The sequence below is a fragment of the Haematobia irritans genome, chromosome 3, assembly GCF_050003625.1.
Source record: "Haematobia irritans isolate KBUSLIRL chromosome 3, ASM5000362v1, whole genome shotgun sequence".
Taxonomy (NCBI): domain Eukaryota; kingdom Metazoa; phylum Arthropoda; class Insecta; order Diptera; family Muscidae; genus Haematobia; species Haematobia irritans.
This window is the reverse complement of record NC_134399.1, coordinates 219986502-219999376: the sequence shown is the minus strand read 5'-3', so window position 1 is coordinate 219999376 and position 12875 is coordinate 219986502. Positions and strand designations below refer to the sequence as shown.

Sequence of the window (12875 nt, the reverse complement as noted above, 5' to 3'; positions counted from 1 at the left end):
GACTCTTTCAAAAGACAATCGTTAAATACTATTTTACAAACATATTCGGTCGCCAGTTATAATTGTTAATCTTATCTTTGTTTAATAGCAAACAAGGTGTCGTATGCTGTTTTCCATTACTCGGTCAGTATAGAGAGCAACCAACTTGATAATAGATGTGTTTTCTTTCATGATGAATGGTCAGACTAAATAATAGCAGATTAAACCAATGCAAGTACAGTGTGTATATCTAACATAATCTATTCAAATTAAATCATAAATTTAAACAAATGAAATTTTCTATATTTAATTTATAAAATTCTTAAATTAAACAATACGCATTGTAAAATTTTCCTAAAAATATTTATCATATATTCATTGAAATTTTCAAAAAAGTTTTGCATTGATAGTTTGAATTTCTTTATGGATTTTGTATTTGATATTTTTATCGATATTTAACTTTCAAATCTACTAAGACATTATTGTTGAAAATTTGATTTCTTTATCGTTTTGATAAGTGGTAAAATGCCTACAACATTTTTGTTGAGTAGTGCATTTTTTTGTCAGTTAAATTTAGAAATATTTTTGATAAAAAAAAAAACATTTTTGTTGAGTAGTAAATTTTTTTGTCAGTTAAAATTAGAAATATTTTTGATAAAAATCTTTTAAAAAGTTTATAGCGGCAAAATTGATAAATATTTCATTTGGATCTTCGTAATTTCTTATGAAACATTTTTTCATTCTGTGTTTTTAAAATTTTATCAAAATTCAACCTGACAATATTGGTGTGATTTTCCTTGGTTTAATTCACCAACGTTCAATTGTTTTTAATATTCCGCATAAACTTTGTATCAGATACTAATAGAAAATTGGTCTATTGTATCGAGTACAGAAGAAAACACCACAAATGTAAAAATTAAAAACAAATGTTTATTATTACAAAATGTATATAGCAATAATAGAATTTATGAGCTCATGATTATCTAGTATTCACTGATATAACTGAATTCAAAATTCCTGTATTTAGAAACAAGCGTCATAATCGAAATTGAATGTGTAATTTATTCTTTGTAGAGTATGATAAAATTCCAAGGCAAATATTTTCACTACTTGGATTCAAGATCCTCAAGTGATTTGCCTTCGTTTTTGCAAAATTTAGGCGAACCGACAATTTTAACCCTCGGCTCATATAGACTAAAATAGGGAACCACCGTGGTACAATAGAAATCTACTACTAAAAAAATGACGTTCAAAAATGAATCGGAAACGTTCACGAAAAATCAAAAGGGAATGTTGACGATTTCGTCCACGGGAGTTCATGATTTCATTAACGGCTTTCGTTTTTCATTGACCTTGAAAAGTCCTAAAGAATTATTCGTTAGATTTTCTTATGGGAACTCTGTGGTGCAATGTGCTAGGTTAGGTTAGGTGGCAGCCCGATGTATCAGGCTCAATTAGACTATTCAGTCCATTGTGATACCACATTGGTGAACTTCTCTCTTATCACTGAATGCTGCCCGATTCCATGTTAAGCTCAATGACTCACTTAGACTATTCAGTCCATTGTGATACCACATTGGTGAACTTCTCTCTTATCACTGAGTGCTGCCCGATTCCATGTTAAGCTCAATGACAAGGGACCTCCTTTTTATAGCCGAGTCCGAACGGCGTTCCACATTGCATATAGACTAAAATAGAAAACCACCGTGGTACAATGGAAATCTACTAATAAAAAGATGACTTTCCAAAATCGTGAACGAATGGTAACAAAATGAATCGGAAACGTTCACGAAAAATCAAAAGGGAATGTTCACGATTTCGTCCACGGGAGTTCATGATTTCATGAACGGCATTCGTTTTTCATTGACCTTGAAATGTCCAAAAAAATTATTCGTTAGATGTTCTTATGGGAACTCTGTGGTGCAATGTGCTAGGTTAGGTTAGGTTAGGTGGCAGCCCGATGTATCAGGCTCACTTAGACTATTCAGTCCATTGTGATACCACATTGGTTAACTTCTCTCTTATCACCGTGTGCTGCCCGATTCCATGTTAAGCTCAATGACAAGGGACCTCCTTTTTATAGCCGAGTCCGAACGGCGTTCCACATAGCAGTGAAACCACTTAGAGAAGCTTTGAAACCCTCAGAAATGTCACCAGCATTACTGAGGTGGGATAATCCACCGCTGAAAAACTTTTTAGTGTTCGGTCGAAGCAGTAATCGAACCCACGACCTTGTGTATGCAAGGCGGGCATGCTAACCATTGCCCCACAGTGGCTCCCGTGCAATGTGTTAAGTCGATTGTTAACGCGTATGAAACAGACAATCCAGGTTCGAGTCACGGTAGCGGATTTTTTATACACCAAAAAAGTAAACTCTTTTATAGGAAGAATGAACTAACACGAGCGAAAATTGAAGTAGATTGGACTCCATATTTTGAGATTTCCACAAAGCGCTGTTAAAACCAGGAAACTTTAATATCCTGTTGTGCTTTTTAATTGCAGTTCACGAAATTGCACCCTCTCATAAAAGAAAAAATGAAATAAATTAAAGAAGAAAATCGTTGGCGCCACATCGTGACCATTTTAACCATACAATTTTTAGGAATCGTACGAAAATGTTCTTTTACTTTAGTTCATTTTGAATGTCAGAAACAGGGATGGAAAATGTAGTACTATAGTACTTTATTCAATACTTTTCCACATTGGTCAGTACAGTGGTACTCCCGCGAATGGTTTAGTACCTTTTGTGTATACAGTTTTGAGCCGATATCAGATTTATGGTACAATAGTTTTGACAAAATATTTTAATATTTTGAGAAGGTTAGGTATAGTGCCAGCCCCATATTTCAGGCTCACTTAGACTAATCAGTCCATTGTTATACCACAGCGGTGAACTTCTCTCTTATCTCTGAGTGCTGCCCGATTCTATGTTAAGCTCACTGATAAGTGACCTCCTTTTTATACCCTCCACCATAGGACTATTAACAATGTCATTCCGTTTGTAACACATCGAAATATTGTTCTAAGACCCCATAAAGTATATATATTCTGGGTTGTGGTGAAATTCTGAGTCGATCTAAGCATGTCCGACCGTCCGTCCGTCTGTTGAAATCACGCTAACTTCCGAACGAAAAAAGCTATCGACTTGAAACTTGGCACCAGGAGTTGTTATTGATGTAGGTCGGATGGTATTGCAAATGGGCCATATCGGTCCACTTGTACGTATAGCCCCCATATAAACCGACCCCCAGATTTGGCTTGCGGAGCATCTAAGAGAAGCAAATTTCATCCGATCCGGCTGAAATTCGGTACATGATGTAAGTATATGGTCTCTAACAACCATGCAGGAATTGGTCTATATCGGTCCATAATTATATATAGCCCTCATATAAACCGATCCCCAGATTTGACCTCCGGAGCCCCTTGGAAGAGCAAAATTCATCCGATTCGGTTGAAATTTGGTTAGTGATGTTAGTATATGGTCTCTAACAACCATGCAGGAATTGGTCCATATCGGTCCGATCCCCAGATTTGACCTCCGGTGCCTTTTGGAGAAGCAAAATTCATCCGATCTAATTTAAATGCAGTACGTGGTGTTAGTATATAGTCTCTAACAACCATGCAGGTTTTGGTCCATATCAGTCCATAATTATATATAGGCCCCATATAAACCGATCCCGAGATTTGGTTTTGGAGCCTCTTGGAGGAGCAAATTTCATCCGCGTCAGTTGAAATTTAGTACATTGTGCTAGTATATGACCATTAACAACCATGCCTAACTAGGTCCATATCGGTCTATAGTTATATATAGCCCTAAGATAAATCGATCCCCAATCACACAAAAATTGGTCCATATCAAGTTCATAATTGTATATAGCCCCCATATAAGCGACCCCCATATTTCAATTCTGGCTCTCTACGTACCGTGTAAAAGTCCATATCAATTCGTAATTATTTGTAGACCTACCTATACATACCATTTTTGTCTAATATATACCACGTATGGACTAACTTACAATTTAGAAGACGATGTTAAGAGGTTTTAAGATACCTTATCATCGGTAAGTATTACCACAACCCAAGTAATTCGATTGTGGTTGACAGTCTTTCGCAGAAGTTTCTACGCAATCTATGGTGGGGGGTACATAAGATTCGGCCTGGCCGAACTTACGGCCGTATATTCTTGTTATATTTTGGTAAAGTCTATACCAAACTTATTTACTAATGGTCTTTTACAAATTTGTCAAAATAGACAAGTTCATGCTGCAAGAAAATCTCGATTTTGTAAAAGCCAGAGTAAAAAAGAAACTATTTTCTAAAAAAAATTGTCAAAATTGTATTTTTATAGGGAATTTTGTCAAAATTTTATTTTTATAGAAAATTCTGTCAAATTTTATTTCTATAGGAAATGTTTGTCAAAATTTAATTTCTATAGAAATTTTTGTCAAAATTTTATTTCTATAGAAATTTTTGTCAAAATGTTATTTCTATAGAAATGTTTGCCAAAATTTTATTTCTATAGAAAATTCTGTCAAAATTTTATTTTTATAGAAAATGTTGTCAAAGTTTTGTTTCTATAGAAAATTGTGTCAACATTTTATTCTATAGAAAATTTTGTCAAAATTTTTCTTGACAATAATCTTCCAATTGAATTTTTGTTGTAATTCAGTGAAAAGTACTTTTTCGCTCAAAAAGATACCTTTTTTTATTTTCTTAAAAATTGTATTTTCCATCTGTGGTCAGTAATACTCGTGACATTTCTGAGAGTTGCAAAACTTCTCTATGTGATTTCACCATAATGTACGAGGGTTGCCTTTTATATTTCAAAATTGAAAAACTCTAGTGTTGCAATCTGTGAACTGACAGCTCCATCATAAAGGTGAGTACTATGTTCGGTTTTTTCACCAAAACACTAAATTAAAAGTACAAATATATTTATGAAGACGATTATATTTTGATCGAGTCTTGCCAAATAATGGATGGAAAAGATCTAAGGAATTGATTGAAAATAATTTTACATTTCTAAATTAATTAATTAAAAAAGTAACCGTGAAAACAAGCTAGTTTTCAGCTTGAAATCTGAACATAGTACTCAGCTTAAAGCTTGACATTTTTGAGGTTATACGCACTCAGAACTTTTTGATATAAGACCGCTATTTCCACCTTGATGGTGATGAACACATAAGAGTCTAAAAAACAAACATGTTTTGCATGAAAAAAAATGAATGAATGTAATGTAAAATTCTGCATGCTTTCAAATTTTTGTTTAATGACAATTTTCAGATATAATAATCATACTGTAATAAAATGTAATCATGCTATTATGCTTAAACTCCATCATAAATAAATGTTAAACTCATACGCAAATATTTGTAAACAAGATAATGAACTGACAATAAAATATTACAAATCACGTCACTGTCTTTCTGATTCAAGTTTGACAGATATACTTGTGTGATCTTGCTAACACTTCGTAACAACTAAATACTTTGTATACACCTATTTTATTTCATTAATGATTCTGTTTTTATTTCAGTGCCTGGGACGATATGTATTCCATTTTCAATAATAAAAAAAATCTTGTGGTAAGTACTAATATTACATATGAACTTTAGTTAACCTTCCTCACTCGGAATTGCAACATGAATTGGATGACAAATACTAAATGCTATTGTTTACCCACAAGTCTACAGGGTTGGTATTATTTGCAGATATCGTTATTTCTACACGGATGAAAAAGACTGTTTTTCATATGTTTGGCTTTAAACATTATATGTTTGGAACACAAATTTTTAAACACAATATTTTTGAGTGTAAGCATATAATGTTCATAAACTAGCATAACATGTTTGGGACATATATGTTAATATGTTAGAACATATTATGTTTGGGACATAAAATGTTTGTAAATATAATATGCTTGGATGCAAACATATATTAATTTAGAAATAGCCTATAAACATATATGTGTTTAGTAGCTTGGAGCGCTATTTAACAGGGAGCGATATTGAATTAAGTTGGTGGTTGTTGCTTGTTATTACAAAATTAACATTTTACTTTTCCTTGGGCAATTGATCAGCTACTTCTTTGATCCTTACAAACTGTGTGGTCCGCTGTTCGAATCCCCGTCCGGCAAAAGGTAAAATTAAAATAAAAAAAATCATACAATTGAATAATTTCTTCTACAATGTTTGTAATACAGAAAAAGGTGCTAAGAACTAAAAAATCTCGTGGAAGTGAGAAAGATGTGGGGGAATATACAATTGGGCAGAAACAAAATTTTGAGCATTCAGGTCGAAAACCTATGTTGTTAGCACCTATATTACCTGTTTATTTTCATAATTCATTATGATTGTAAATATATAAATAAATAAATAAAATTTTGAGATTTTTTTTAAGCATATAATAATTTTGGGTGCAAAATGCTTCCAAACATATTATATGTTCATATAATAACATATTGTTTTTTGGAAGACAACATTATTGAATTTGGATGCAAAAATACAAAATGTTTGGAACTTAGACTACCCAAACATATATCGTTTAGACCAATATGCTTTCAAGCATATTATATATTGGAAGAGATCAAACATATAAATGTTTGGGCAATACCCAAAAATGTATATGCTTGAAGCAAAATATGTTTGGGAGTATATGTTACAGAAGCGATTTTTTGTGAGCGTGTAGATATTATCAATGACTAAGTTTCATTCATTGAAAAGTTATTTTAGCGCAATGCAGAAATTATGAGTCATAACGGGAGTTTCATTATGATTATTCACTCAAAAAAATAAGTTTGAAAAAACAAACTGCAGACAAAAATGTTTAACTCTGCTTTCTCAATGTCATATTATTATTTATTGTGTTGGAATAATAGCTAATACAAAATGTTTACATACCAGTGATTTATCCTCCAATTAAGTACTAATCGGATCGGATGGGAGCCACCGTGGTGCAATGGTTAGCATGCCCGCCTTGTATACACAAGGTCGTAGGTTCGATTCCTGCTTCGACCGAACACCAAAAAGTTTTTCAGCGGTGGATTATCCCAACTCAGTAATGCTGGTGACATTTCTGAGGGTTTCAAAGCTTCTCTAAGTGGTTTCACTGCAATGTGGAACGCCGTTCGGACTCGGCTATAAAAAGGAGGTCCGTTGTCATTGAGCTTAACATGGAATTTGGCAGCACTCAGTGATAAGAGAGAAGTTCACCAATGATGTACACCCAAAGAAATTTGTTAGTAGTGACAGCAGAAAAGTCTGCTAAAACAGCAGAAAGTCTGCTGAAAAAGGGACAGCAGTCACTGTTTGCTGAAATAGCAAACATTTCCTGCTATTTTTGAAGCTCGATTACACTAAAACATGTTTTATTTTGACTAAAACAAATAAAAATGTCCTAACATAATTAACACAATATTTTATGAATATCTATAGCATTTGACCAAAAATCTGAATATTTATCGAACTGAGGCATAACAGCAAACAAAATGTTTGCTGATCGTATTTAGGAACTTGTAAGTATATAACAGTACAAAAATATACCAAAAACTACTTTTGGTTCTTAAATAGGCTTTGGGGAAAATTTTATAACCTAAAAATTTGATAAATTGTTGTTCATTAGGCCATAAGTACAAAAATATAACAGCAGGCATCGACTGCTGTTTTTAGCAGACTTTTTTCTATGAGTGTGCTATTTCAACAAACAGTGACTGCTGTTCTTTTAAAGCCTAATGACTAGTTTCTCATCATCCGATTAGTACTTAGGTTAGGTTAGGTGGCAGCCCGATGTATCAGGCTCACTTAGACTATTCAGTCCATTGTGATACACTCATAGAAAAAAGTCTGCTAAAAACAGCAGTCGATGTCTGCTGTAATGAACAACAATTTATCAAATTTTTAGGTTATAAAATTTTCCCCAAAGCATATTTAAGAACCAAAAGTAGTTTTTGGTTGTTGTTGTTGTTGTAACAGTTTAGTGTGATCTCATCCATTTCATGTTATACGCTTGGTACATCAGCTTGTTGGCAGATCAAGGAACTCTGCGACTAAGATGGGGTGTGTCCAGAGTGATCTGGTGGTAAGTCGGGTTGGTTTGGCTGGGCAAGAGAAAAGATGACGCGTGTCGTGTGGCCCTTGGTTGCAAATTGGACAAACGTCAGCTACGCTGCTATCAATCACCGATAAGTAGGAATTGAGGCGGCTGCACTTGCCTGATCTTAATTGGGCCAAAACTACCCTAGTCTGCCGTGGGAGGTCTCTTTCCTCCGGTGCTATGGGCGGTGGTCGGACTCCAAGAACAGGATTTTTGGTATATTTTTGTACTGTTATATACTTACAAGTTCCTAAATACGATCAGCAAACATTTTGTTTGCTGTTATGCCTCAATTCGATAAATATTCAGATTTTTGGTCAAATACTATAGATATTCATAAAAAAATTTGTTAATTATATTAGGATAGTTCCTAAGTTGACATTTTTATTTGTTTTAGCCAAAATAAAACATGTTTTAGTGTAATCGAGCTTAAAAAATAGCAGGAAATGTTTGCTATTTCAGCAAACAGTGACTGCTGTCCCTTTTTCAGCAGACTTTGTGCTGTTTTAGCTGACTTTTCTGCTGTCCCTACTAACAAATATCTTTGGGTGCAATGCCAATTAAAAATGTTTAAATTTATCTGATTATCACATTAAAATTGCTAAATAATAATTTCGTTTAATAAAGTATTCCCAGCCAGCATTTCAAAATTCGATTCTATCCCCATGGACTCTTAAGTGGCATAACAATCGCCAACTGTGATGGTGATATGCAGAGATGGTCCGAGTAGCATTTTTTTGAGTTTTCTACTGTCAAAAGGTTGTAGACGTCGTAAACCGTCATATACCTGTATAAAGGTGTGTACTATGTTCGTTTTTCGAGTTGAATCACTATATTTTCGGGTTAATTTTCCTGAAATAATCAAAATTATAAATGAAAACAAACATATTCCCGTAAAGTCATGCCGAAATCTATAGGAACAAGAAATTGCGCATCAATTGAGTAAATTTATCTGCTTTATATTGCATTGTTTTAGTAAAGTAACCGCGAAAATTTCAACTCGAAAAGCGAACATAGTACTTACCTTAAAACTTAAAAAAAACGTAGTAAATGTCAAAAACACCTTTAGGTGTTTCTAAAGCAAGTGTACAATATAAGTCGTAAATGTATGTTAAATACTACCTTACAGTTTACGACAGACCATCTCTGGTGATATGTACCAAATAAATTTTTATATATAAATTATTTTAATAAAACATAAAATCAGTGATGAAAACATTGTTATAGCGCTTTAAATTGTGAAAGATATATTGGCGAAAAAGAATTGCAACTTTTAACTAAACATCATTCCTTTTTAAATGTAAAACATCATGTTCAATATGATTTTATTCGTATAAACGTTATACAGGCAAGAATTTATATTCTCTTAAAATCGAACTTCCCTGCCAGCATTTCAAAGTTCCATTTCAACCTCATCGTTACCACAGACTCGTAAATGTCACTTCAACCATCATGAAAAGGTACATCAAAAAGTACATGCAAGTAATTTGCCATCCCTACTGTTAAAAAAGCCATTTTTTTTTGTGAAACGCCAAGCGCAACCAGCTTGTTATATTTTAATTAAATAAAAACGAAAATAAAGTTCTGGAAACATAGATTATACGCTTAAAATTGTGAAAGGTATATTGGTGAACAATTTGGTGATTTTCCAAATGGAATAAAGTGATTGTTTTTCAGATATTTTACAGACACGCTGCCTCCATGGAATAGAAACACTGGTTGATAGACGCAGCAACATGTAACTCTCTACTTGTAACTCAACATCATCATTAATGCCAAAAATTATGTTAAATGTAATGTGATAGTGGTATAAATGTTATATTTTTAAGAATTTGTAAATGTTTAATCAAATTAATAAATATCTAAACAAACGTGTTTTACTCGACCACAATGATTCTTTTACAACTATCTTAAAATGCACTTTTTCTGATTGTTTGGAGGGTCCCTTATTGGCGTCGTTCTAAATTGATCTATAAAGGCACCTAATAATTGCACTCATGCGAAACATTTTTGTAGTAATTTGGCGTGGTACAACTTCTCAATAGTGACGGCGCTTTTCCGACGAGTTTTTGATGTCGTATATGATTGTTTTCGACGTAGTGGGGATTCTCAAAAGAGTCCCCAAATTCAAAAAATGTTGGCAGGGTTAATACTAAGTATTAGAGAGAACAAAGTATAAATCTAAATCGGTATGCAACAAATTTGAACTTTAAAGTACTGCCAAGTTCACATTGGAAAACATCGTTTCGTTTCGATAACCGTTATCGAAACAAATATAGAAATATTGGCAACTCTATCCGCCGAACTGCCAAAATTTTGGCTCGTTTTCCATTGCCCTCATATTCATAATAAAACCTCTTACAAATCATGCAGAAGTACAAAGTTTGATCAATGTTTATTTAAAATCCATCAAACTAAAGTAGACGAAAGTCAATACCTCATCACAATGGAGTTACTCATTTGTATTAACAATTATTGGAATGAGAGGACGTACTATACTATCACCGTCTCGGAACAAGACCCATACCACAACAATTGCTCATTAGACATCATACCTAAATTTAAGTGTTCAACTATAGCCACTTGTAATCGTATATTGAAACGAAAACAGATATCCATAAATGGTATCCAATTCTTTTATTTGCTCAAAGAGTTATTACAGTTCAAGGAGTATAGACGTATTTTGTATACTCATTTAGTTTTGAATAAAATTCATTTGCTATGGCTCCAAATTGTTCCACCGAACAAGGATATTATTGACTGGAAGTGGTAAGTATTGGATAAACCGCTCTCCTTAATTACAAAAGAACTTCAGTGTGATTTGAACAACAGTTTTGTCTTTCGATCAGGAATCACATGTTAGCAAGGAAATTATGGGAAAAAATCGAAACAGATTACCTAATGTCCTGGCTATCGACTTTAGGAGGTGGTTACTCGGCTTTAGGTGAACAATTCTCAAAATGTGTAAGTGCTATATGTTGTTACATATAATAACTGCTTGAGTTAAATTTCGTATTTGTTTTAGGCTGAAGTTGCTGGAAAAATATCCAAGAAACAATTACTTATTGGAATTCAATTAGGAGATCCATTTCTACAATCACGTTGTTTACTTTATTATAGCATATCACTGATCCAGGTAGGACGATTAAGAACTGCCAAATATATAATACGTAAACAGTATGCATTTGCTCGTGCTAACGAGGAAGTGGACGGTCGTCTAGTAAAAATGTGTGAAGGCATTTGGATGAGACTGCAATACGAATATGGTCTCAGGCTTAAAAAGAAAAAACTAATTTAACAATTCATTGTCCAATAAATAAGACGATAAATTACAAAAAAAGTTTATCTATAAAGAATCATGGTCCTTTAAATTGGTTTTAAACTCAGGGCCTTAACATAAAATAGTTTGAGAAGTAATATTGTTATGTATACGCAAATTTCTTTAAATTATTTCATAAAATAAAAATGTAATATAAATGAGTCTATCCTAAGTGTATTGCATGGTGTGTTGTAGCATGTAGTATAGACATGGAGAAGAGCTCCAATGTGATCTATGCCACACAAAAGACGTCTTAAAAACGAAGAAATTTATTAGATAGAATAAAAAAAATACTGCAAAACAGGAAAGCAGTCACAGTTTGCTAAAATGGCAACAATTGACTGTCATTTTTTAATAACGATTACTTTAAAACAGGATTTAGTTTAGCTGAAACAACGAAAAAATGTGCTATTGTAACATAATTACATCAATACTTTGAGAATATGTTTTGTATTTGGTAAAGAATCTGAAGCTTTTCCAAATGCTGATGGCATTAAAAAAACTTTTAAGAATATTAATATTTAGGTTGTGATTAAGGTTGTGAACCTTACTTAGAATATACAATTTATTGTGGTAGCCCAGGTGGTGTACTTCTCCCTCATCAATGTGTGCTGTCCGATTTTATGTTTAGGGATCTCCTCTTTATAGCCATATCGGAAAGATGTTTCAGATGACGGCGAAACCACTTAGAAAAGCTTTAAAAAAACAGCAATGCCATCAGCATTACTGAGAGGGGGATAATCCACAGCTGAAAAACTATATGTTGCTCGGCCGAAATAACCATGAATCTTTGTGGGCAAGGCGGACATGGTAACCATTGCACAACAGAGGCTCGATCATGCCAACTTATATATCTTCTTAACAGAAAAGCATTGAAACATTCTGATATATCACCCTTACCATTGCACCTCATTGGCTTTCCTGATCTTAGTTAGGCCTGATTATTCTGGAAGATGGATGCTTATCCAACAAATTTGAATGGTGAAAAGGCTGTCAAATAATACCCATCCCAGCAAACACGGGTAAGTAAGTTGAGGTGAAAAATGCTAACCAAGAGCAATTGTACACCCTCAGCATGCTTGCGAATAATGACTTACCATCACCGGATAGTTTCTGTTACCATACCTCAATTTTCATGAGTACACTACCACCCAACCAAAAGATTTCGTATTTATTTCTCATACACTACATTTCTAGCTCATATTTCGTCCACGCTTGCAATTTATACTGAAGAGAAGTACTTTCTTTAGAGGACATGTTCTTGCGAAAGTAATGAAGGTTTCTGTTTATGGCTCTTTATCTCTAAGTTCTTCGAAAGACTGGGTCACTCAATGTTTCGTACACACCGTCAAGTTCCACGAAGACCATTTTTTTGAGGCGGCTTGGCCTGATTGTAACATCGGTTTATTTATGGTGCAATAGCCTGTAAATATGTTTTTCTTCCTAGACATCGGACTGGCTACGATAGCCGAATCGTAGTTCTCCA

The 12875-nt window shown here is 33.6% G+C and overlaps 1 protein-coding gene and 1 long non-coding RNA gene across 2 annotated transcripts; both read left to right on the top strand.

Annotated features, from left to right (window-relative positions):
• Window positions 1–9453: 9453 nt before the first annotated feature.
• On the top strand, window positions 9454–9961 carry LOC142230552 (uncharacterized). The gene is made up of 2 exons (XR_012720731.1): window positions 9454–9690; window positions 9748–9961. It is a non-coding gene; the product is annotated as an uncharacterized LOC142230552 (long non-coding RNA).
• Window positions 9962–10395: 434 nt separating this feature from the next.
• Window positions 10396–11555, top strand: LOC142232237 (uncharacterized protein F58A4.6). The gene is made up of 3 exons (XM_075302973.1): window positions 10396–10839; window positions 10920–11034; window positions 11096–11555. Exons 1-3 carry the CDS (start codon window positions 10517–10519, stop codon window positions 11366–11368), a joined length of 711 nt encoding a protein of 236 aa, XP_075159088.1. The 5' UTR covers window positions 10396–10516; the 3' UTR covers window positions 11369–11555.
• Window positions 11556–12875: the final 1320 nt, after the last annotated feature.

What these genes read in the sequence shown, in the direction of transcription:
- LOC142232237 (XM_075302973.1), top strand. Translation starts at nt 10,517, where the DNA reads ATGGAGTTACTCATTTGTATTAACAATTATTGGAATGAGAGGACGTAC. An exon ending in GATATTATTGACTGGAAGTG is followed by an intron (nt 10,840 to 10,919) that starts GTAAGTATTGGA and finishes TCTTTCGATCAG; the next exon opens with GAATCACATGTTAGCAAGGA. An exon ending in GTGAACAATTCTCAAAATGT is followed by an intron (nt 11,035 to 11,095) that starts GTAAGTGCTATA and finishes TATTTGTTTTAG; the next exon opens with GCTGAAGTTGCTGGAAAAAT.